The sequence below is a fragment of the Anguilla rostrata genome, chromosome 3, assembly GCF_018555375.3.
Source record: "Anguilla rostrata isolate EN2019 chromosome 3, ASM1855537v3, whole genome shotgun sequence".
Classification (NCBI taxonomy): domain Eukaryota; kingdom Metazoa; phylum Chordata; class Actinopteri; order Anguilliformes; family Anguillidae; genus Anguilla; species Anguilla rostrata.
In genome coordinates, this window is record NC_057935.1 from 7,013,507 (window position 1) to 7,038,059 (window position 24,553).

At 44.1% G+C, this 24,553-nt stretch overlaps 1 protein-coding gene across 1 annotated transcript in view; it reads right to left on the bottom strand.

The window, feature by feature from the left end:
- nrxn2b (neurexin 2b) overlaps window positions 1-24,553 on the bottom strand; it is a 655,074-nt gene that overhangs the window by 461,033 nt on the left and 169,488 nt on the right. Inside the window, exons 5-6 of the mRNA XM_064325221.1 lie at window positions 16,326-16,355; window positions 15,933-15,968 (exon numbers count right to left, since the gene is read on the bottom strand). Of these exons, the coding sequence (XP_064181291.1) occupies window positions 15,933-15,968; window positions 16,326-16,355 (66 nt within the window). The remainder of the gene's footprint in view (window positions 1-15,932; window positions 15,969-16,325; window positions 16,356-24,553) is intronic.

The window sequence follows — 24,553 nt, forward strand, 5'->3', positions numbered from 1 at the left end:
CACTTATCTGTAATAAGAATATTAAACACACCTTTCACATTTTCTGGGTAATTGATATCCCCAGGTGCAGGCCATTGATTCTTATATGGCGCGCACTATGGATCGTGTTCAAAGCGCTTCTCCCCCGGAGCGTGTTCGAATGATCCACTGCTGGCCCAGTTAGGAACCCGTCAATACCGAATGGATCGGTTTTTTTTTTTTAATTTTTTTTAGTGTCCGGTGGAAAAGGTGCGATACTTCAGAGGTGCGGTCCACGTGGGAGCTGTAATCTTTTATTTATTTATTTCTGCATTAATATTGTTTCATCTGACGCCCAAACTCAAGGTGACACGTGTGGCCCACGTTGCGTACGCACTATCCGGGCGGGCGCTGAAGCCACTCAAGGTTAAGTACCTTAGCCTGTGGGGTAAACCAGCGGTGCATTACATTACATTACATTACAGGCATTTGGCAGACGCTCTTATCCAGAGCGACGTACAACAAAGTGCCCTACCTACTGTAGGATTTTAACACTGCTCAGCCGCTGTATCACGTTTCCACCGCGTTACTTATTTCATTGAGGTTTCTCAGGCAGGTGATCTTGGCGACAGGGCATTAATGCCACAGGGAGACTTCATATGTTTATGGCAGGGGCGCAGATGGCGGGGGGGGGGATACGTCCCCCCCCCCCCAGTTTCATAGGACCCCTATCCGTTGAGACCTTATTTTGCTCACAGTTTGGTCCCCCCCCCCCCCCCACTTCAAAAATCTCTCCTGCGCCCCTGGTTTATGGCTAAAAAAAAACTGCAGCTGTTGAGAAATGGATTGACTGCATATGAATGTACGTGTGTTGAACAAAGTCCTTTTCACACAGTTTTTTTTTTCTTGCATATTGTGAAGATCTTGCGATAAAGAAAACGAGCAGTGATGTGACCTGTTGGCTTGTGGCAGCACAACATCTATACAGCAGTTATAGACATGTCACTTTTTTCTTAGAGTTGCTGGTAGTGAGCGAGCGTAAACTAATTTTAATTCGTTAAAAAATTTAATTAAAATTCTTTACTAAACTAGCAAAACCATCTCACTGGTTTAAAGCTTGCATCATATTGAATTCAAATTTATTTGACTGCCGAAAATGAACATGTAGGAATTTTAAGCTGACCTGCGTTATTCTTGCCTCAAAAGCAAAATAGTTATTTCGATTGGCTTCAAATAGCTATATGCGATCAACCCCTGATCTTCAGTTTGGTTGGAGGGCTTAGGTGGAATTCCCTGGTGCAAGTTGTCCTTGCAAGTTGTGTCAGAGTTAGGCAAGCTAATTAACCCAGATTGACTCGGCAGGCATCCAGACACCTGTAAGTAAAATACCAGCCACCCCTGACATCCTGAAGAAGAGTGTTTACAGAGCAAATAAATATAAAAAACGATTTCATGCTTGCAACTTCCTCTCCCAATTTAACCTCCTAAGACAATTCCACAGTTCTTTTTTTTTGTCCCCTGTAGGCCACATGCGTCAGTGGTCTCAATCTCAAGAATGTATCATAAGCTGGAACCACAAGGGACATTCCATGAAAACAAAATAAATAGTATTTTTGAAAAAGATTTTCATTGTAACACATTTTTTCCTCATACGACACCCATGGTATAATTATGTATCATGGTAAGAATTAAAATACTTTACTTGTTTTGCATCAGGTCTTACAGTAGATGCCTGAGTTGATGTATGCCTTAATTCCAGGGACATCCTCAGTTGTTATGTTGTAACAGTTACAGTACATGATAAACATGCATATTCTACAGAATTATGGGAGTGCCCCTTTAGGTGAAACACACAGACCAGGCATCAGTTGGAACTGTGTGAATTCAACTCTAACTGAGTTATATGAGTCCAGTAGGGATCAAGAGTACCTCATCAGAGTTGATTTAACACATTCAAAATATTTTATCATCTTTGACTTTCAATTTATGTTTTCCTTTATACAAATGCAGCATATGCACTTTTTGTTCTTGAATGTTATTTTACTGTAACAGTATTCTAGAATATCTATGAACCACTGAAGATGATGTACAGATAAAAACCGTAAAATTCTGTTTGTAAATGAAAAAAATGTTTTGAATATCTGAGCTACAGTAAGAGTTAGTTTGGCTTGTGACCATTAACTATTTTAAGCAACGATTTAGTCTTGGAATGCATCATCAGAGGATAAAATGAACACTTCTGGATGATGCATGTGTCAGACCACCACACACTTTGCAATAATGCGCTTTGGCATTTGTGATCTAAAGTCAAAGTTTTGACTTTAACACACAATTACATTCACAGTGTTCATTTAACTCCCATAGAGTTTAAATGAGTCCAAGACCAGGCCAAATGCACTCTATCATAATCAACATAATTGATTTAACAACAAATACTTACTTACTTACTTACTGTGAACTTTCTTTCAGCTAACCTCACCAGATTTTGAGACATTTTTCTCCATTTAAACATTAAGGGGTATTTAATATATTAGCCAACACGCTTTCTAAAACCATCGGGTTAGGCCTTTGAATCACCCTGCAGATAGATGAACTGTCTCTTAATTTTCAATGTTGAAAGGCTCCTTCTCCAGAGTCTTTTTTTCTTCTTTTTTTCCCTCTTCACTAGATTTTATTTAATTCCACCAGGAACACATTTTCACCATGTTTTACTACGCGGGAAATATTACACGTTCAGGCTGCAATTTCTGTGGGCTCTTTGTTTTAACCGAGCGAGAACATTGAAGGATATCACCTTTAGCAACGTTAAGCCGCTCAGCGTTCGGCTCTTGGGTTCAGAGCAGAATCTGAACGTCTTTACAGGAGCTCTGACTATTAAGACCCGATGAAACACGGCCATAAACTAATTTCCAAATGACTGAAGATATGTCTTGGAGCTCCGATCCCCGAGATTTTTTAGCATGTTTGTATCACAGGATGCTCAATCGCACAGGAACACCCCTGTTTTTCGATGGAGTGTCGAGGTGCATATCCAGAACGAGGCTGTGCGACAGAGCTAGGACTCTGAAGAGCGCCCATTTAAATTCCCGTTGGGAGGGGATGGAGCGCAGGATCATTCTGCAATCGACTCGCTTTCCTGTACCGGCACACCGTGGACCCGGCTGTATCGGTTCCTCCCCACAATGCATTTCTCTCAGTGCTGGGGCCCAGAGAAACCCGCTTGTATGCGTTTATTGATTCATTTATTTATTTGGATGCAGTGCTTGATTGCGCTACTCTAACCTCAATAATTAATGGCCTTTGGCTCCAGTGACAATAGGCAACTGCCTTTAGTCAACCAGCGCCTGGAAAGGTTCCTCGCAATCCATATTCCCCAGCAACGGCATGGGCTTCTTGGCAACGGTAATTATGGGATGTAAAACCCTGACCTGTGTCCAATTTTCAAGTGTAGACAAGTACAGCTTCTAAGATTAATGTGGTCTGGGCCTGGTTCAATTAAGGTGCCTTCCAAAAAAATAATTTAAATAAGAAAAACAATAGGAAAGGACAGTGGAGGTAAGGCAAAGCGGAGGGTAAACAAGTCAGCCCAATTAAAGGGGAGAACAAAGCTCATTATGTAATTAATGAGCACTAGAAGGTGGTGGAGGTGTGTGTGTGTGTGTGTGTGTTGGGGTGGGGATGGGGGTGGGAATAGTACTGGCTCCTGTTCCTGGAAGCTGTACCAGAAATGCTGTGTATTCTGTAATCTTTGATCACAATGCTGTGCTTCATTGTGATATTCTACACACACATGAATGGAGTTTGTGTTAGAGTCCATACTTGTTTTTGATAAAAAAACAAAAAAACATAATTTTACTATTCAATGATCAGGGCTATATATTTTTAATAGAATCTGTGCCTATTTTTAAAATATGTGCAATAATTGCCATGCATCCTTTCAAAGGGTAAACTATTATATATCGATAATGCATTAATTCACCTGGATTTTTAAATATAAGTTGGGAGTTTTGAGAGCTGCCTGACAGGTACAGTACCTGTGCATTCTCTCTCTATTTGCACCTCAGGTAAGATCAGACTCGAGCTCTCTGCAGAAGTCCAGGCTCCTTTAGCCGGGCCCAACGTGCAATCAGGACAACTGGGAGCCCCCAGCCAGCCTCATCAGTGTCAAAACAGGGTCGCAGATGACTCACAGCTCCCAGCATGCCTCGCTGCTCGCTCCCGTCCTGAGCTGAGAAAGGTAAATATTTTGACTAGTTCTGACCTATTTTTCCCCAGCGTCGTCGTTGCCGCAGCGTCCGTTTCCGTAGCGTCCGTTTCCGTGACTCCCTGCGAGAATTTCACGGGGGCCTTCTTTCTAAGTTACAGCTGCTGTTAAATCATGCGTGCAGAGGAGCATTAGCCCGGCGCGAACGCTCGGGGAGCAAAGCCAGAAAAGAGATTCAACGGCCTTTTCATTTAAAATTCAAGCTAGTTCAAAGGGCTTTTCATGAGTGAGTGTGTGCGTGTGTGTGTGTGAACTTGTAATACTATCTTTGTGGGAACCAAATGCCCTCACAAGGATAGAAAGATGAGGAAAATTTATCTTTGGTGGGGACCTTTTGCTGGTCCCCACAAGGTCAAGAGGCTGTTTTAGGGTTAGGAGTTAGGGTTAGGGTTACAATTAGGTTAAGGTCAGGGTTAAGGTTAGGCATGTAGTGGGTGGGGTTAGGGTTAGGGCTAGAGGTTACGGAATGAATGTAGTCAATGGGAAGTCCTCATAAGGATAGCAGTACGGAAGTGTGTGGGGCCCTTTCGCAAGAGGTGGGGTGCAGTGCATATCTCGTGTATAGGGTGGGCCGCCACTGTTGCACTTTTGGTCCTCTCATGGGCCCTACCCAGTGAGGGGGCCCCTGAAGTGTCCCCCTCCCCTTATGTTTGGGCCTGTGCGTGCGTGTGTGCGTGTGTGTGCGTGTGTGTTCGTGTGTGTGCGTGTGTGTGTGTGTGGGCAGGTGTGTGTGTGTGTGTGTGTGTGTGGGCAGGTGTGTGTGTGTGCGTACCTGCATGTGTGTGTGTCTGTGTCCGTATTTGTATTGCCTGCTTACGTGTAATGTAAACTTAATGACAGACCGCACTGCAGTTAGATTGAGTTTGGGGCCTGAGAGTGGAAGTTGCCCCAGACTGGAGGAAAAGGTGTAATATTCAGTAAATAGATAAGGGGTCTCTCCATCAGTACCTTTATTGCCTTATCACTGGCCAGCCAAGGGGAGCAAATAGAAATTTGATCTTAAAAGGTCAGGAGCCCGAAGCGGGAGGTTTATTTCATGCAATGAATCCGGACGACCACAAACAGCAGTCAAACCGAGATGGGTTTCTCCTTCGTCAAAAAGAGCACTGAACCGTGCGGCCGGAGAGATTGCAGACGGGGCCAGAGGAGGAGGGAATGTTTCCAGCAGAAAATCACCGCCATGTTTTTTTCTTATTATTTTCTTTTCCTTTCTTTTTTTTTTTTTTTTTAAGAGTGAAAAAAAAAAATCAGGTAATTTAAATTCCGTCGCCCAATCACTGGTGCGACAAATTCAGCCTGACTGTGGGCTGCACCGAAGTTGGTGTGAGGTCACACCGCGTATACGGCGAAGGTCTAAATCGCAGGCGACCTTATTTTTCTTTTAAAAACCCCTGTTTTTTTATGACTTCTCATGCTCCTGTACCACACGACCGCGCCCTCCTCCCATATGCCGTGAACGACCCGGCAGCTTTTAATCATTTCGGTTTTGGTTGTTGTCAGCTTTTTTTGTCATTTGAGCGGGGGGGCCTCCCTCGTTCAGTTTTGAACTGGGGATCGCCCGTAATCTTTAACGGTTTCGGCTGGTATTTAAAATGGACGGTTCCTCTTTAGCGTTTCCCGAGGAGACCGCGCGGCGCTGTCTGCAGGACAGTCGACCCTCGGGTTCGCGCACGAATCCCCCCCGCGTGGCGAGAGTTTCGATTTTCTGCCACCGAACTTTCAGGGGCTCCGATTCTATCTCCATCTGTAGCCCTCTCTGGTTTCCCACGTCTGAATAAAATGGGAAATAAATAAATAAATAAATAAAGAGGATAGAATGTCTGCTCTGCTTTATATAAAAAAAACAATAGATTATTTCCTGTCACAATCTGAGCCTATTAAAAAAGACATTGTTATTAAGTGGTGCTGGACCCCCTTTTATTGTCTCTAGATGTATTGTCCTACTCACTAAAATGTTCAGAGTTAAATCCACTCTTACAGAGTACACATGATCCCGATTTGACCCCTATATACTCTGTTAGATTTGAATCAACATGGACATATAAACAGACTTGTGCCAATTATGATTCTAAAAATAAATGTCACAGAAAACTATTTATTGATGGGTTGTTAGATGAAAAGACTATTATTTGACATCTGTGTGGTCATGATCCCTCAAGGTTTTTTGGGTAAGCCGTCAGCCTGTCACACAGTAAGCGCTGTGAAACAGGGCTGCTCTTATTGGGCACGTGTGTGCTTTAACAAGGGTTCTGATTGGCCCTGCCAGTCCCTGTGATTGACGCTGACCTGATGAAAGGAAATGGCTCGCTCACGGTCAAAACACCAATCACTCACTGATGTCGCCGTGACGTCCATTTCTCCCGTAGTGTCCCAGAAGGTCAGGGAGGTAATTTTAGTATAATGATCATAATCATCATCATCACTGACAATATTTAATCAAATCATGACCTACTCTCATAAATTCTGACCTTTACAAACTGCTATGCTGAGAATGTGGGTGTGTAATGCAAGAAATAAATAAATCTGACATCCTAGTGTATGTATCCTATGCAGTACAATATATACTCTCTGGATCATGCTGACAAAAAATTCTGACTCGATAGTGTGTGTGTGTGTGCGTGCGTGTGTGTGTGTGCATGTGTGTGTGTGATATAAAATCATTATAGGAGTTATTGAATTAGCTACAAACAACATCATTTTCTGAGAATTAGTTTGAGCGAGCAATAATTACTGTGAACAGAACCACTTAGGTTCTTTGTTAAAATGATCTCTTTAAATGTTTTGTCAATTTAGCTGTCTATATCTGTAACTCAAAAGTCCTTACACAGGATTGTCAGGTGATTATTCACGCTAATTACACATTACTTGAAAACATATCCAATTCAAGAACAATTGGGATGCATCGTCATTTTGAATGAATGAACTAAACTGAATTTCTCAGCAATTCTCTTCAATCTGATGCAAGCATTCTCAAGACAATTTTATTCTTTTTTTAAATTTTATTTTTTAACCAAGAACAAAATCCTCATCCAAAAAAAAAAAAATCCTCCTTTAAAACACGTTGATGAATAAGGCCCAATCTGTACACTTTGTAAATGTGAAAAGCTTTAAGTCCGGAAATCATCTTGCTAAAATGTTTTTTTTGAAATACGCGTATGCATGCGTGAAACCACAGACCACTGGACTCTTAAAGCTGCGTTTGTTTAAACTGCCGCTCTGAGATTCATTATGCATTCACCATGGAGACCTGATGTCAGGCAGGCCCTTTCCACCAGCTGGCCCCTGTCAGTGTGTTCTAAACTAAATGTAAATGGACTGCATTTATATAGCGCTTTTATCCAAAGCGCTTTACAATTGATGCCTCTCATTCGCCAGAGCAGTTAGGGGTTAGGTGTCTTGCTCAAGGACACTTCGACGTGCCCAGGCCGGGGTTTGAACCCGCAACCCTCCGACTGCCAGACAATCGCTCTTACCTCCTGAGCCATGTCGCCCCATGGCATGGCATAAACACGGCATGGAGAGCCAAGCCTGGATCCCGGACACACCTTTAGGGCTTTACGACTGCAGAATTAAAGTCTTTCGGAGAAAACTCACAGGGGATCAGAAAGAGAAGGTCACCTAGGAAATTTCCCTTGAAAAGGGAGAGCGGCTTTTTTTGTGTGTGTTGTGGTTAGTACTTCCTGTTCAACTGTCAATTTCTTTTTGTTTTGATTTTGTTTTATCTTTTCATTAATCTTTTACGGTTTTTAAAAAAAAACTTCAAATATTATTGCAATACGCGCAACACAGGCTATGCACTTACTGCCATCGTCGACTAAAAGCCTGATTTTTCTTGATGAAGAAAATTTATCGCAGCGGTTGTGTCATCATCATTTAAACATTGAAACGCTGTCATCAATCATGAGCGGATTGTGTAGATTTTGGGTGCCATTTCTAATTTTAATGATGTCAAGTGACAAGTTCAGACGGCAACAAAATGTGTAAGGATTTCAATCACTATTTTAAATCATTGTGCAAAGTATAGTGTTTATATTTTCAATGCATGTGATATATAAACATGTCTTGTATGGATGGATTTATGGGCTTATTCTAGCACAATGTTACAGTATTACAGAACCATTCAGCTCCATGTTAAAGATCATTTATATACAAATTCTGATTCTGAAAAAACCTAAACATTCAAAATGACCATTTACTGATGACAAACCAACAGTTTAATAAATTGAAAGTGAATATATGCTGTTTGTGCTTCATTGATCAAAAATCGATATTATACCACAAGGCACTGTTTGAAATGCCATTCTATTGGAGCTGCCAATCTCTACACACAAATCTAGTGTGAGTGGGCAGATGTCGTATTCCTCGATGAATATACACGAATGGTGAGAAAATATTTTCTGATGTTCTGTGTCTAAATTAGTGTTAGTGAAAAACAAATTGTTCTTGCATTGGAAGAGAGGAATAGAGATCTAACGTCTTTATATAGATATCAAGCCAGTCTAGATGCGGTAGAAAGGCATTCACAAAACACAAGCAATAACTAGAAGTACATTACATATAAACTCTCAGTTATGTTATTGCTTGTATTTTCTGAATGCCTGTCAGCTGAATCTAAAGTGGCTGGACTGAACAAGACTGAAAGGGAGAAAGGTATGTGTTTTTTCTTGTTAATGTGACATGATATTGTTTTCCTTCACTGTACACAGAACAATCGGGTTAGGAAATCCTGGTCAGGTAGAGAAGGTACAGGGTAGTGGTATCTGGATCATTTTCTGCATGCTGAATGTACGCTCCCAGCCCTCTTACAATGTTCAAGTGACGTGTTTAATGTTCATGCAAACAAGACGTCGTTGTGTGCTAATCCTGGCATTGTGGACACTCTGGGCTCAAACCCCAAGAGCTAAAGACTGTGGATACAGCACACAACTGGGTGAATCCTGGATGTTTTATTCGAGAGACTATTGAGTTATAAGTGACATTTTGAAGCTTTGTTTCTCTCTTATTTCTGGTGTTGTGAAATTGTGTGTGTGTGTGTGTTTTGTTCACAAATGTGTGTTCACTTTTCTCCGGGTTACATATCTGATTTTTTTTACATTTGTCTCCAAGTGTCATTTTGCATTTAAGTCTGTTTTCTCCCTAAAGGACAAAAGGTGCAGTCAGTTACAACTTTACTCTTAAACTTAGGAATGGAAACTCGTTGTGAACCTGCTGCAGAGGCATTCCTACCATGGTGACCTTTTTTCTGGCCGCCAGTTGTAAAAAGGAACATAATCAGCTATATAACATTATGAGTGCACACATGCCTAAAACAAGAACACGAGGGCGAGATAAAATCACCCCAGAGGGCTTGTATTTGTGAGCATTACAGACAGCGAGACCTGCGGTGTCTTGTGGTACACGAGGAGTTATATGTCCCCGGCGAACATTAATAACCGTATGCGATCGTGTGTTTTTCCAAGATCGAAACGTTGACGAACCTTGATTTGCACTCAGGGCTCTATTACTTCAAACTGCAATGCGGTTTTATCCTTATCTTGAGAAATGAATTCAAGCTAATTTTTGTTCTTTTTAGACAATTAGAGGCAACTGCTTTCGTTGAGTGATCGTCAAATTCATAACGCGCTATAAATAAATGAGCAAACGAATAAACAAACACCTTTACAGAGCCCTTCACTCATCAGAAGAATATGGGGTACAGCAGGGGCCTGTTTATGTACACTAAGGTACTATTCCAGTTAATGTTCCCCTGCTCTGTCAGATTCGTACCTTAGAATGCTAATCTAAAACAGTAAATGTGTGTACCTTTGAGGGTACTGTACCAGTGACAAGCCACTGTACCCCTTATAGGTACAGTTTCTGCCAGTGCGTGTGTTATTTTGGCCCTGAGAAGTGGACCGAGATGCTGTTTGCAATTGGAGGGACCACTGAGTGAGTGTTTGTGAAGCGCATTTTTACTTTAACTTTTTCCTTAACTCGCAAAGGAACGCTAGTGTTTCCTTCACGAGCATAGTGCGAAAAGCTCAGAAATCACTGAAGTGGACGATTCCACTCGTGCGCGAGGCCAGTACGGAAAGTAGAGTAAGGGAACGAGGGCAGATACACGGATCAACACGTGGGCCGCACTTTCACTAGCGAATGCTTGTGGTGAAAAACGTGCACCAGCGGACAGCGGAACTGATGGCCGGCGAGGGTGACAGCACTAGGCAGAAGTGCAAATTTGCCCATGGAATATGGATCTGGTGGTGTAATATTGCAGAGTGATGATGCCTCTTGGGGCTGGGTATGAGTTTTTTTTATTTTTTTTAAATCTGCATTTTCATCCTCCACATGCGCAGTGCCAGATCAAGATGTTTCAGACGTCGCGGACGCTACGTGATGCCGTGCGTAAGGCGCTGGGGGGTGGGGGGTGGGGGGGGGTCTGCACTGTGGTCCCGTGTCTATCTAGTCCTGTACTTGTCTGCTTACTGTGGGTGATTATTGTGTTTGACATGAATGAAAGGCAGCAGAAAAGATAAAAATAAATAAATAAAAAATCTTAATCTTTTTTCGTGTGGAAGTTATAGCTCCCCTTAAAGTCTTGTCCTAACTACATAAGCCTGTATCGGGAAACTTTAATTAATTTCCTTCAGCAACCTTCCACATATAATCTGTATCTGAAAATAATATGGAATCAGAGGCCAAGGACCCAAAGGTTTTGACCAATTAAGTTTATGTTCAAACTGGCTGTTTGAAGTAACTGAAATCTGATTTGTCCGAAATCCGATTTCCGTCTGATCTTCTACAAGCCAGGCTGGACAGTCCAAACCACAAACCAGATCAAATCTGATTCCTTCAAAAGGGATTTGAGCCACATGCAGAGGTGTTTTGAAATCCGATTCAAATCTGATACCTTAGATAGCAATTACATTTTGAACTGAATTCTGAGAGACAACAATGAACTAGTGAAAACTGGTGAAATGGTAATGGAATGGGTTACTATGCTGTACTTCTTTCATATTCAGGAAAGATTTATTCCTTTTTATCAGTCCATTTTAAATTCCCTTTAAATTTTAGATCATATCAGAGCACATATTTGCATAACTTTAACTAAATTAATTCAAAGCTTTGTGTAAGCAATACTAAAATTCACACTTTTTTTCTGTTTGAAGATCCATGTCTCATTTGATATTTAAACTTGATTTACTCCTGGATTTTTAAAACGATGGCATTTCCATTCCTCCATAAAGACTGTTGTTAATAACTGCTTTTGCCTTTGACCAGGATTGAGTTTGAAGAGTACTGTGGACATGCATCATGAACTCGTAAAAAAAACCAAAGCAGATCAACAGCAAATCTATCAATGATTCACAATGATTTTAAATGGTCAATTATCATGAATCAATTATTTACCTCCCCCTAATGCATTACTTGGCATTTACATTAGTTTAAGAAAACATCTGCTGTATTACACAAATTAAATGTGCAGTGCGTGCAGATATTAAACTAGGATTACCAGGCAAATAACAGACCGTCATTGTGAATTAAAGCGGAAATTAAAGCAGTGTTGTTGGCTATTGTTATATAAAGTCAACACCTGATTGAAATCTCATGCATAATTCAAAATAATGACGTTTTTTTTTTTTTGTTTTTTTGCTTTGTAACAGCAGGCCAAGACACTGGTAATTAAAACAATTGGTGGTAGTACTCAGATATCAATGTGATAAAAACTAAATCTCACGATTGAATAATGTAATAGACGTTGGCGCAGAGGAGAGGTACTGTCATAGGTAATATCTCCGTAAAAAGAGATGTAAAGTGTGCAGGATTATGTTATGAAATTTATTCAGAGATAAAAAATCGTTCCGTTGTTGGAATGGGGAAAATACAGCGGTTCATAATGGCTGCCAGAACAAGGTGTAATAAGCTTTATGGTAATATACACCGCTGTAAAACATGTCTTTAGAGATTTCAGCGTTTTCGCGTTTCATAAAGGAATGATTCAGGGCTGTCGAGTGGCCCATCCTGTTAAGGCACCAGTTTAGCGCAAGGCCTGGCATCAGATCTGGCTACACTGCACGGACCCCGATAACAACTGTCTAGGGGGTTCCAAGGGCACCCCCCCCCCCCCAAGAAGAAATGACCTGTTTTGTAATATTGGGGGGAAGGGTTTGTAACTCCCTTATTCCCCCCCCATAAATAATTACGCCCTTGCTTGAGTGTGACTGTGAAGCAGAAAGGGGGGGGAGTAGCGTTTCATTCTGGGGGGGGCAGTTGGGGGGTGGTCGCGGTGTTCAGCCCGCCCGCCAACCGCTCGGCGACGCGCCGCAGTCTTGAGACGAGAGCTGAGCAAACCCGCGTGTGTGCCGCGCGCCCAAATCCCCGGCTTTACTCCCGAGCCAAACGGGCTTATCGATCACATCTGTTAAAGAGCCGGCCGGACCCGACCCGACCCGACCGGAGCGGGCGCATTAATCTGAGATATTCCGGATCGATACCGCGGGAGACGAGGTGTTTTATGACCGAACAAATTTTACTCAACCGGCTTGGCCCCGAAGCACCGCCGCCGCGGCATTCGCGGTAATCGTCTCCAGTTCTCCTGGATGAATAAATGTACGCGAGGGTAAGTGCTTGTCGCTGTCATCAGGAATATGCATCAGGACCCAGTCCACTGCCAGTGGCCCGGTTTGATCAAACCCAGGCACCCTCGCCCTGTTTGACGCTCAAGCGGCCTGCATATTCATAACAGTGGCGACGCTTTGCAAGAATGCGTTCGATCAATTTCCAATTACGCTTCTCCGGATCTTCCCCGTTCATTTCCTGGATGCCTCTGAGAAAATGGATTCTGATCCTTTCTAATGGTTTCGGTGTTCAGAAATCTGACTAACATTTCAAAAGTGAACACCAGACAAAAAGGTGTGTTAAGGAATGCTGTTAAAAAAGGAACAAGGATTTGATTTGCTAATGAAAAAAGGTTTGTTTATTTTTTTTTAATTTAATGCTGGTGGAGAGATGGAGTTTGTTATCTACGTGCCATAGTTGAGTAATCCAATAATTACAACAACATGCTGGGCAATTATTCTGTCCACTTAAAAAGCTTTCAATTACACGCCTGCAGCTTCAAAGAGTTTTCAACTGTTTTTACAGCAGGGCGTGCTGCGGCAGCATTCAACTCCCATGAAACGTCCCGTTAAATCACGATGGGATTTGTAGTTCATCAGAAGGGGGGCAATGCCTACACCTAAATGCAGCGGTATACTGGTGAAGGTCAGGCAGATCCGTTTTCACCTTTGATTAAGTCAGCTTCAGTACTCTAATGAGCATGGGAGAGTGTACAGCAAACCTTGACACCACACCAGTGCGTCCATCCACACTCAGTGTATGGGGTAGGGTTTACAATAGAAAGGTCAACGCACTCCGACACTACTTGATTCTGGAGTCTCTCATAAATTTTTTCCTGTCAATAGAGACATTTTGGGAAAGGCTGAAGAACAAGAACAAATTACAAATTACAGAGACACAAATAAAGGTCAGAATTTAGTCAAAAAAGTAGTGGAAGTAGAATGGCAAACTGAGTGTGCAGTGCTATACAGCTAATTGCCTTGTGGCAAGCTGCTAAATGTTTGTTTCCTTTCTGAGGTGTTTCTGTTATAAGCTTTGGCAGAAGTAAGTAGCTCTAATTGAGAGAGATGTTTGTTGCTCAAAGATGTGACCTAAAAAGAGCCAGAACACAATAACCTTCAAAATAGTGAGAGAATAGTGGCACCTGGTTATTTATTCTTTCAGCAAAGATATCTTCAGTTTTTTAAAAGCATATTTTCTCCCATTTCTTTCATTACAATGTACTGCACATCAAAAGAAAAGTTTGAAACTTCCCTGTCTATGCAAACCAACAGCCACCAACAGCTAGAATGTATTTCCATCAATCTACCAAGGCATGATTACCTCCCAGTGACTTCGAACCAGTGGCTTGGCCATGTGGTTCATCAGGAAGTTGATGAGGTATAGACAGTAGCACTGGATGTTACTGCATATCGGATGATATTAATAGTTTCAGAAGTATGCACAAAGCAGACTTTGCTTTCAATCACAGTATCACAACCCTATTACTGTTAACTTGTTGAGTGAGCCAATGTGATTATATCTGCAATAAAAAGGATGCCAGCTAAGACATTAATAGAACATGTTACACTTTTAACCTGAACAACATGCTAATGCCCATAGCATGGCTAAGAAAATGTACAGAAATTTTTTTTTACAGCCAATATTCTAAAAACGTTTGCAGCTTGTGGGTGCAAGTTCATGTAGACAGTGCATTTTATTTTAAAAATCTTTCTTTGGATGCTTCAAGCAATGATATTATGACAGTAAACTGATAGTAAAATAATATGTACTGCAATTTAGGGTAAATTACCTATTTATAAAGTGGAGTATGCAATACATTCATGTATTTCTATTGACACGTGCTGAAAAGATATTTTCCTGAGTTTTGTTTTGTCAGACAGTTAGTGAGAACTATGACAATTTCAGTACAATATTAGTATCATTCAATCTTTTAAAATTAAAAAAAAAATTGTGGTTAGACTATACATCAATATATTTGAGGCAATTCAAATGTATATATTTTTGATAATATGCATGTTATAGTTGATCCGTTTTTTTAAACGTTTAGATATGTCAATCTAGGCAGTGGAAACAAACAGCGTAGGTAAAGGTTTAAGTGTTTTCCTGTCACTGGTTTGGAATCATTCAGATAATGATGTTGCAGATGGCCGGGGTGTCAATTCCATTTTCAGTCGATCCATTCACAAAATTAATTGAATTTAAACCATAAATAGAGAAATCCTCATAGATCATTATCACCATTTTTTTCCTTTTCGTGAATTGAACTGAATTTCTTTTTTTTTTTGTCAAATTGACTGTATTGAAAATGTAACTGACTCCTAACCCTGATCTGAAGCTAACCAATCACCAAGGCTATTTTCTTGTTCTAACCAATCACCAAGCCTATTTACTTTCTACAGCCTCTCTCATTAAAGATCCTGGCACCAGCCAGTTCAGCACCAGCCAATCAAATTAATTATACCATTCTGGCTCAGTGCTTCAAGCAGTGGATCAGCTGGCGAAGGCAGGAGCAACATCTGGCAGGTCGATGCCATCTTTTTAAATTGGTGAGGTTATGTGCACTGAATAGACCCGGGTTATAAAAATAAAAACAAGCCAACTGGAGAAGCTGGACGTGCTGCTGGTGAAACCGCTGTCCGATGTATTTTTTATTGCGTGCCAGGGTCCGGTGTTTTCCAAACTCGGCTCGGTAGAACAGCGGGATATCGGAGCAGGTTGCGGTCGAACTCTGACGTGCAGGACGGGCGCCTGATTCAACTTGCAGCGATTGGCCCTCCAGAATATTTTATCAGTTTCTTTGCCCTTTTTCAGTTTTGTTTTTTTGTTTGTTGTTGTTGTTTCTGATCTTATGGGTTATATCGTTTTTTTTATTTTTTAATCCCCTTGTTTTTCACGCATCAGCGAGACAAGACAGAGAAGCCAAACAATGAGAATGAGAGCAGAGCGATGAGCTCTGTTCATTCTGCACACCTGTTGCTGTCGACGCCCTTTTTTAGAAAAAAAAAAACAAAAAAAAACCCTTTTTCTTAAAGACACAGCGTTCACATTGGCGGTGCAAGGCCCGCCACCCAAACCAAGCAGAAGGGAGAGCAGAAAAAAAAAACCGTACCTTCAGCCCAGGGCGTGGAGGTCTGAGAAGAGGCTCCTGGTGGGTGGGCCAGAGGACAGGACAAGGGTGGTACGAACAGTGTGAAGGGACAAAAAGCGCAACAGCGTGGGCGGGAAGCACAACAAAATGAGGGAATGACATAAAAGAGAGGGAAAGGGGGGGTCAGTGGAAAAGGATGGGTAAAAAAACAATCTTGTTTTTTTTTTTCGGGGGGTGGGTGGTGGTCGAGGATAATGCAGGGAGGAGGAGGAGGTAAAGGGGAAATCAATGGCGGTGGGGTGGGGGGGTTGGGGGGGGGGCAGGGTGTTTTCCAGAAAAGGAGGAAGGAAAGTGGATGGGGTGTGGGAGGGGGAAGGGGTCAAAAAACCAAAGCAAAAAAGAATGGACCCATACCTTGGCTGTTTAACGTCAGGTGCGCCAGACCTTGAAGGGAAGAAAAACAGAAAAAAAAGAAAGAAAGGAGAACAGAAGGTCATAAAAATCACGGGAAGAAAAAAAGCATTGTCACAACGTTGGACTGCAGTTTGTGACAGACATCCCCGGGGGTGGCTAGGGATGTCGGAGTTCAAACCAAAGCAAAGGAGGAGGAGGGGGGAGATAAGTGAAAACAAAGAAGAAACACTTCTCGAGTGGGGTGTGTGGGGGGGGGGAGGGGGGGAAGAGAAGAGAGAGAGGGGGGGTTTGAAAAAAAAAAAAGCATTTTACTCAGCGCAGTCCCCGAGGGCGATTGCTCACACAAATGCTTTTTTTTTTTTTCCTTGAAATACCGATGGAATACACACACATAACTGTTTGGCAGAGAGAAAAAACTAATGTCTGTTTAACTTTCTTCTTTTTTTTTATTCCTCTTCTTTTATTTTGTTAATGCTTCTTTTTCACTTTATTCATTTTTGACAATCCGTGGTTGTTGAAGAGAAAAAAAAGGGGGGGGGGGGGGAAGAGTTCAACTAAAGTGAAAAATTACAGGCATTTTCTTGTCATTTGTAAATCTCAGGAAAGAGATCACACCATGGGCAGGCCACTTTTCCCACAGTTACTGAATCATAGCCATGGTTAAACTGTAATATTTCATGGCAGGGGCAAACTGCACTTACACATACTATGTACAAAAACCATATGTATTGCCAGTCCCAGAATATGACATCTTGTCAGTCCCAGAATGCATTATCCCAAACAAAACAGAAGCAATTACCGCACAGTTTGCACATTAAAATCACAAGGCACAGTTGTTCCCCGTAATAGATTCCAAAATACGGAGAGCATTTTGCACTTTAGACTTTCAGCAAATCCCAGCTTCAAAATCCAATACAGCGCTACACACCGCACACCGCACACCCCACACCCCACACCCTCTCCCCCAATTCCCCAAAGTATGTGCCAAGATTCTGCGAAAACAATTCATTTGTTACCAGTCGGGGTTTTAACAAGCCGGGGCAAGTCTCCCATTATCACATCGCATCACATCACATTACAATGCCTATTGGTGGGGCCAGCGTGGAGGAACATCCAATCTGTTCGCAACTGACAGCCAAAACACATCACCTGTCCTCATCGAGCAACTCCACAATATTGGATTTTTTTTAACTGGCGTAATTACGTTAGAACCCTGGAGTAATAACCTTAGCAATTACTGAGTACCTATATGCTATTACGCGCCTATTCATCCAACACACGAGCCGACAGCTGAACCTAATCTAAACCTGAACCTCACATCGCGTTATTAAGAAGTGTGACCAATGACTGCACACCAACCTCCTGGAAATGACAGTAATCATCTTCCATCTTGCCTACGATTTGTGAAACAAGCCAATAAACAACATAGGTGGTTCAGGCATATTTGCAGCCCCTGTCCTGCCAGACCAATTATGGTTTAGTGTGAACACAGGAAGTGACATCACCAGGCATGCAGTGTCCTGGCACCGGTCTGGCTAAAGTCTATTCTTTAAGAACAGTTCACCTCTGGTGCCGTCACAATGCTAAAATGCTGGAAAGGGGATCGTATTACAAAGGTCAGAAATCAAATCTGAGAGTAGAACTGAAACCCCAGAAATCCCGCCCTCCCCTCCTCCCAAAAAAATCAGCCTGAAACAGTTTTACTCGTCCGCGATCGGAAGAGTAACATGCAGACAACACGGCAGACTTCACGGCGTGTCTGAGACTCCATCTGTCTGCAGGCTCCCTCAAGCACGGGCCAGCTGGTGCAGCGCGTCGCGTGAAAGATTAGCTCCAGAAATATAACCGGGAAGTGACATCACAGCGGCGGCGCCAGGCGATGGAAACGCGGGAGGAGCTTGGGAGGAAGTGACATCGGGTGTGGGGGAGTGGGGGGGGGGGGGGGGGGGTAACCCCCAAGCCAAGGTGCCAGGCTCCCCTCTCCGAATGGCGGTGCGGAGAGCGCCATCGCCACAGCTCCATGGGAACCATTTCAGCAGGACACACACCCGCTGAGCCAAACCTGCAAGGGACAAAGGGTGTGTGGTTCCCAAAGCGTGTGTGTGTGTGTGTGTGTGTGTGCGTGTGTGTGTATGTGGTGTGTGTGTGTGTGTGTGTGTGTGTGTACATGTGGTTGTGTGTGTGTAGTGTGTGTGTGTATGTTGTGTGTGTGTGTGTAGTGTGTGTGTGTGTGTGGTATGTGTGTGTGTGTGTGTGCGTGTGTGTGTGTGTGTGTGTGTGTGTGTGTGTGTGTGTGTGTGTGGTATGTGTGTGTGTGTATGTGGGGGGGTGTAGTGATGTTTGAAGGAAAAAGGTATAGTGCAGGGGTGTGTGTGTGTGTGTATGTGGTGTGTGTGTATGTGTGTGCGTGTGTGTGCATGTGTGCGTTGGGGGGTGGGGGGTGATCTAACAAATTCCTGAATACTAAAGGTGGTCCTGGCCAAAACAGTTTGGGAACCACTGATCTAACAGAAACACAGAGCCTGTTGGACTATTCTCCAAAGCGATAGACCGGTAGTTAGAATATTACCCCGTCGGAGGAGGATATTCAATAAATCTATATGACACAGCTTTGATGTAATTTCAACATTTAACAGCGCATGTTTTGCCCGCACTACACTGGTTCATTAATCACAGCTAACGCACAACTTGCAGTCAACAGTCAACCTCAACAGTCACCGTGCGGCGAAATCAATCTTCGGTACACATTACATTACATTTCCAATAATGTAGCCGATGCGCTCATTCAGAGCCACTTACAGTGTAAGAGAACATGACTGCGTTCACTGGAATATTGAGGGTGCAAACATCAGTGCCAAGGCTGGGGTAACAACATGTCCCAGGGCAGCCGGTATATGTGCAACATCGCTAAAGTGCTAACGTAAGTTAGGCTAAGCTAACCCACAACCACAGCACAAATGGCACCCTGAGCCGACCAGAGGAGGATGGGTTTCCCCCCCTTGAGCCTGGTTCCCTACGAGGTTTCTTCCCATCTGCCACAGGGAGTTTTTCCTTGCCACTGTTGCTTTAGGCTTGCTCCTGTGGGCGTCTAGGCCAGGGTTGTCCGTGAAGCGTATTGTGACAATTGCTGTGAAATACGCTACATAAATAAAATTTGACTGATCGATCGATTGATTGAAGTACACAAGCCTCCTTGAAGTCACTGTGTCAGTTAATTCCCATCACTTCAGCTCTCCTTCCGCACTGACACACCACCATCTCTTGAGATGAAGTAGAGAAATAACATTTATTATGTCCTCATTAATTCTTCCGTACTGCATACCACGATCGGTCCTGCTCCACTCTGGGTCCTAAAGACATAAAGAAAAAAGGAGTCCGATATTATTAATATTCGATATTAAAGCTCGGGCCTCGCCTGAGTATCGCGACTGAGCAGATTTGGAAAGTGGCGAAGGCGAAGGGGCCATGGGGTAATCACACGTCCTAATGGGAGGATCTCAGCAAGCATCCTCATTTCCAAGTCATTTGATTTCAAACGTGGGCGGGGGGGGGGGGGGGCTTCAAATCGAAGGGCTGCGTGCGAAGGCCGTTGTGTCACCCCTCGCCGAGCTCATTAGTATGGGCCCCCAGACGCCGGAAAAAACGGGCGGGCACCCCCTCCCCACTCTGACCCCCCCCCCAAATCTTTGTTCTTTTCTCCATAATGCGCTCCATTATAAAGATTACACGGCAATAAAATGAAGATTGGCTGACGGGGTGCGGGCTGCAATATTTTATCGCAGGTTTCCCCCCCCCGCTGTTAAAGGAAAGAGAGAGAGAGAGAGAGAGAGAACGAGAGAACGCAGAGCGAGATGCCAAGAGGTGCAAACAGAGGGTGGGAGAATTATGGCGAGGTGCTGGGACTTAATCTCGTGCACAACCAAGGGGGAAAAAAGGCGAGAACATGCAGAGAATGAATAACCTGAGGAGTAAAAGAGATAAGATGGGAAGACGTGGAGAAGACGAGAAAAAAATTCCAGAGGCAGGGGTTCAGGAAATACCGATAAAGCAAACCTGGAGAAATTACAGGTCAAAGGTCAATTGTACCTTACGACGAGAGAACCTTGTGCGTACTGTCAGACGTGTGTGTCAAACCAATGCGGCAAGCGTTCCAAAAAGCTCGGGGAACAAAAAGAGATCCAGATTTCTGCTGCCTACAAATACGTTGAACCGGCCGGTGCCGGTCTGTCGCGGGGTCTTAACCCCACCCCGTGTTGGCTCGCATCGTGGATAGAGAGCAGACGGGTCTTTTGTTCAACTCGACACACCTCGATCTGTCGACATCGCGCCCTCCATTCAGGTACCCCACCCACGGAGCCGCTGGACCTGCTTGTGGGGCTTCCACAGAGCGGGCCCGGCGTCCGTCTGCCAGCGAGCTCCTCTTGGCAGACTTACGACATGTCATACGGCAGGGAAGCAGCCAGATCCGGAAGAGCATGCTGCAGCTTCAGCTCAACATATGAGGGGGGGGGGGGAGAAGGGCTCAATTTCACTCAACCCTGAGACAGGCTCTGCGTGTGAACAGCCATCCGTATGTCTGAGCACGGCCAGCGGGGACCACGTCAGCTTGGAAGATCACATAAGATGCGTGTTTATTTGCGCTTGTGTGTGGGTCTGTGTGCATGTATGCGTGTGTGCGCAAGTGTGTGTATTGAAATGAGATGGTATGTGCCTCCATGAAACTGACCTGCATGTCACCGTTCAGCATCTTTCATGACCTCTGAATGCAAAAAAAAGAAGAAAAAAAAACCCTGAAGGACAAAACAGGAGGGTGAGAGACAGACTGGCACATGATGGGGCTGTTCCGATTGGCCGAGACTGATTGAGTGACAGATGGGGCCGGGTCATCATTCTGTCGTTAGGAGGGAGCCCGTGCAGAGCCAGCGCTTCCGTGTGCCCCCCCACACCGCCCCCCCCACCCCCCCCCCTTCTCCGGCCGCGACAGCTTCTGCGCCTTCGCAAGGAACCCGCCGTGAATCGCAAACGCAAAGACTCCAATCCGTCGCCTGCTTCCGATGCGCAACGGACTCCTTTATTCAATAAGGCGTCCTTAGTGAGCTGCTGCAGCTGCATCAGCGGCTGGAACGTGACGTCCATATCTCCCGAATGCAGAATTGCATTTATAAAATTGAGGAGATCGGATTGGATCCTGTCCAATATGGCCGCCCGGTTGTCGCAGAGGTTTCGCCGGGGCGGAGCTAACTGGGCTTACTTCACACTGTAGCTAAAAGCGCTCACCACCCCAGATGATAAACGCGCGGCCCAAACTGCGGAACTGCGGGACGATCTGCTCTCCTTTCCGACCCGAGCTCGATGCAGAGACCCGCACGCTAGCTTTATCCTCCCTAAGCTCTGCCACCGTTCCCACAGCTGCTCGTCTGACGTCCGGACCGCGGGTTCTGACAGCCGATTGGCCCAGCGCTGTCGCCAGCTTCCTCTAACAAAAATCCGACAATTTCGGCCGCGTCTAGTTTACGACTCTGCGCCCGCCAGACTAACATCTCGCTCGGTGTTTTTATTTATTTCTTTATTTTCTGGTTTGTTTTATTACGGATACAGACACCCACACGCGCCCGGCCATCTCAAACGGGACCCCCCCCCCCCCGTGCCTTTTCCCCATCACTGAATCACCCTCTCCCCGTCTCTGCCTCAGACCCATTCATCTGCATCAGCAGTAAATGTCAGCGGAAAAATAAAAACTGACGGAGGCATTATCTCCAGGGCGTCGCCCATGGATTTCCTGCGGTGGGCCAGACTGGACTGTCCCCGGAGGACCAATAACCATATAAGGCCATACATCTCCTGACCCATAATGCACGAGCGTCTGATCCGGTCAAGATACCATGCAATCAAAGTGGATATATTACACTTTTTTAAAAGAAAACAAATTCTGTGTCATCAAGCTTACTTTATTCAATTGAGACTGTAAGCTTTTTTTTTTCCGAAAACAACTAATATCGTATATTTCCGATACAGGAAGATTTGGGACAGGTCTTCTGCAGCCCGTGCTTCTCCTGAGAGTGACACAATGACTTACACAGCATCCAATGAGCAGTGTGACTGTTTAGCTCCTAAGAGTGGAAAAAATTACATTGCATTGGATGTGTAATGCATGTTAACAAAAAAATACATAAAAGCCCAAGAACATTGTGAGACACTGTTCTTTTTTGGCACAGACAGGCCTACGCAGCAGTGGGGTATGATACTGGGCTGGCCTTCTCCATGTGGAGTTCTGAGCACGGTGCTACAAATGGAGCGAGAATAAAGAGCACTCTTAGCCCCTATAAACAATTTATAAGAGAACATGTACACCTGGGATTTGAATAAATGAATTATTAGCTCCTGAACCGTAGGCCTAATGGAAAGGCCAGCTCCCCTCACTGCAGGATACCCGCTGACACAGTAGCCTGGCTATTTGTCCTTTTGATTCGGTGCTACAATCACATACACAGTGGCATTCCATGATTTTAATAGGGGGAAGCATTTTCTGCCGTATCAGTGCCAGTTATGTGCCCGCGTTAGAAAAATCACAGAAATAGTATAATATCCTCCGGACGGCAGGTGCACAGCATGCGTAATAAAGGGTATCGGGGCCAGCATAACTCATTTCCATAATTAAGCCCCCTTTTTGCTTTCTGTATGTTTAATATGCACCTTTGGGCCGTTGGTCTTTTGTATGTTTGTGTGTTGCACTTAAGGGGCGCTAGCTGTTGTTTTAGCATTTTTTTCTCTTTTTTTTTCCTTTCTGTTTTTGGCCATTAAGAGCCACCGTACAGAAAGGCCGTCGGTTAACACGTTTACTTAAAATACGTCTACAGGCAATTCATACTGCAGGCAACCGGATATCACGGATCCATACATAATGCATGCCTGTGCGCCGCTCCAACCAACATCATTTACAGAACAGAACGCACATGAAAGGGCTCTCATAATTTACAGGAGCACCTTACCGGAGTGATTATGGTACTATAACACGTCTAAAATGTTTATGGATTGAAAACCGCCGCTCCCTTTATGCGCTGAATTGTCAAAGTAGGGGGGCACGCCGCGTTTCTTTTTTTTTATCGCACAAAGGATGCAGAGAGAGCCGACTCCATTGCGGGCCAGGGTTGTAAATGCTGTGTTCCTGTCACATGCATGTCTCCGTGCAGACTCGGACGAAAGCCAAAATCGCGAAGTCTGAGAAGGCCGTGGCCTCTTCAGAATCAGCAACAGCAGACAGCAGAGGTTCAGACTCGATCAACGTTTGTTCTTAACCTTCACTCACAATTGAGTGCAAGCGTCAAATTTATTGTTTAAAGTAGGAGCTCGCCGATTTGATGTTCGCCAAATGTCAGCTGAACTCATCTGGCGCTCTTTCCCAAGGAAAGGGTGAAAACTGTAATCTTGTTTAGCAATGAGCCAAAGTTAAGGAGAAAAAGTTGATTGAATCGAGGCCCTAGTGGGGATTTGATTTGGGTTTTTAAATTCGTAAATGGGATTAAAAAAGTGAACCGCAAAACTTTTTTCAGGTTGACTTCTGTTGGTGGATCAAGGGGGGGGTGGGGGCGAGGGTGCAGTAAAAAAAAAAAAAAAAGTGGTAAAAAGGATGTAAATGTGTGGTTTCCAGGCCATGTAGTAGAGGCAAATATAGTCAAGTCTGTGCTTGATCAAGGACTTCAACTTTGGGGGGGGGCGGGGCATCAAACAGGGTTTTTTTTGGGGGATGGGAGTGGGGGATGGGGGTATGCCCCCCCCCCCACCCACCCCGTTCCCCCCCATTCCCCATTGAATCTACGTCCATGTGCTTGTGGCAATGATGGACATTATCTAGTCGTGGGGGATGGGGTGAGCTCAGACAGGCTGAAAAGCCTGTCCTCGTCATGACGGTCTCATAGGCTGAAAGTTGGCTGGAAGCATAGAGGAGTGGCACTTCTCCCCCCCCTCCCCCCCCCACTTATAGCCTGACCAGATTCTGAGAATTAAACCAAGCCCATAACCAAGGCGAGGACTGCAGAAAACTCTGGTGGGGATTCACCATGACCTCACCCTGTGATCAAACAGACCGAGGGCCTGTTAGTTCTGCTACATCTAAAAAAAGAAAAAAACATAAAAACAGTTGAACTGCTCCGTGCCGTAGAACTTTGAAGCCAGAGCAATTTGGGCTTTTGTGGGCTGCCCTGGGTGTTGACGAGTCTTTGCGGCAGACA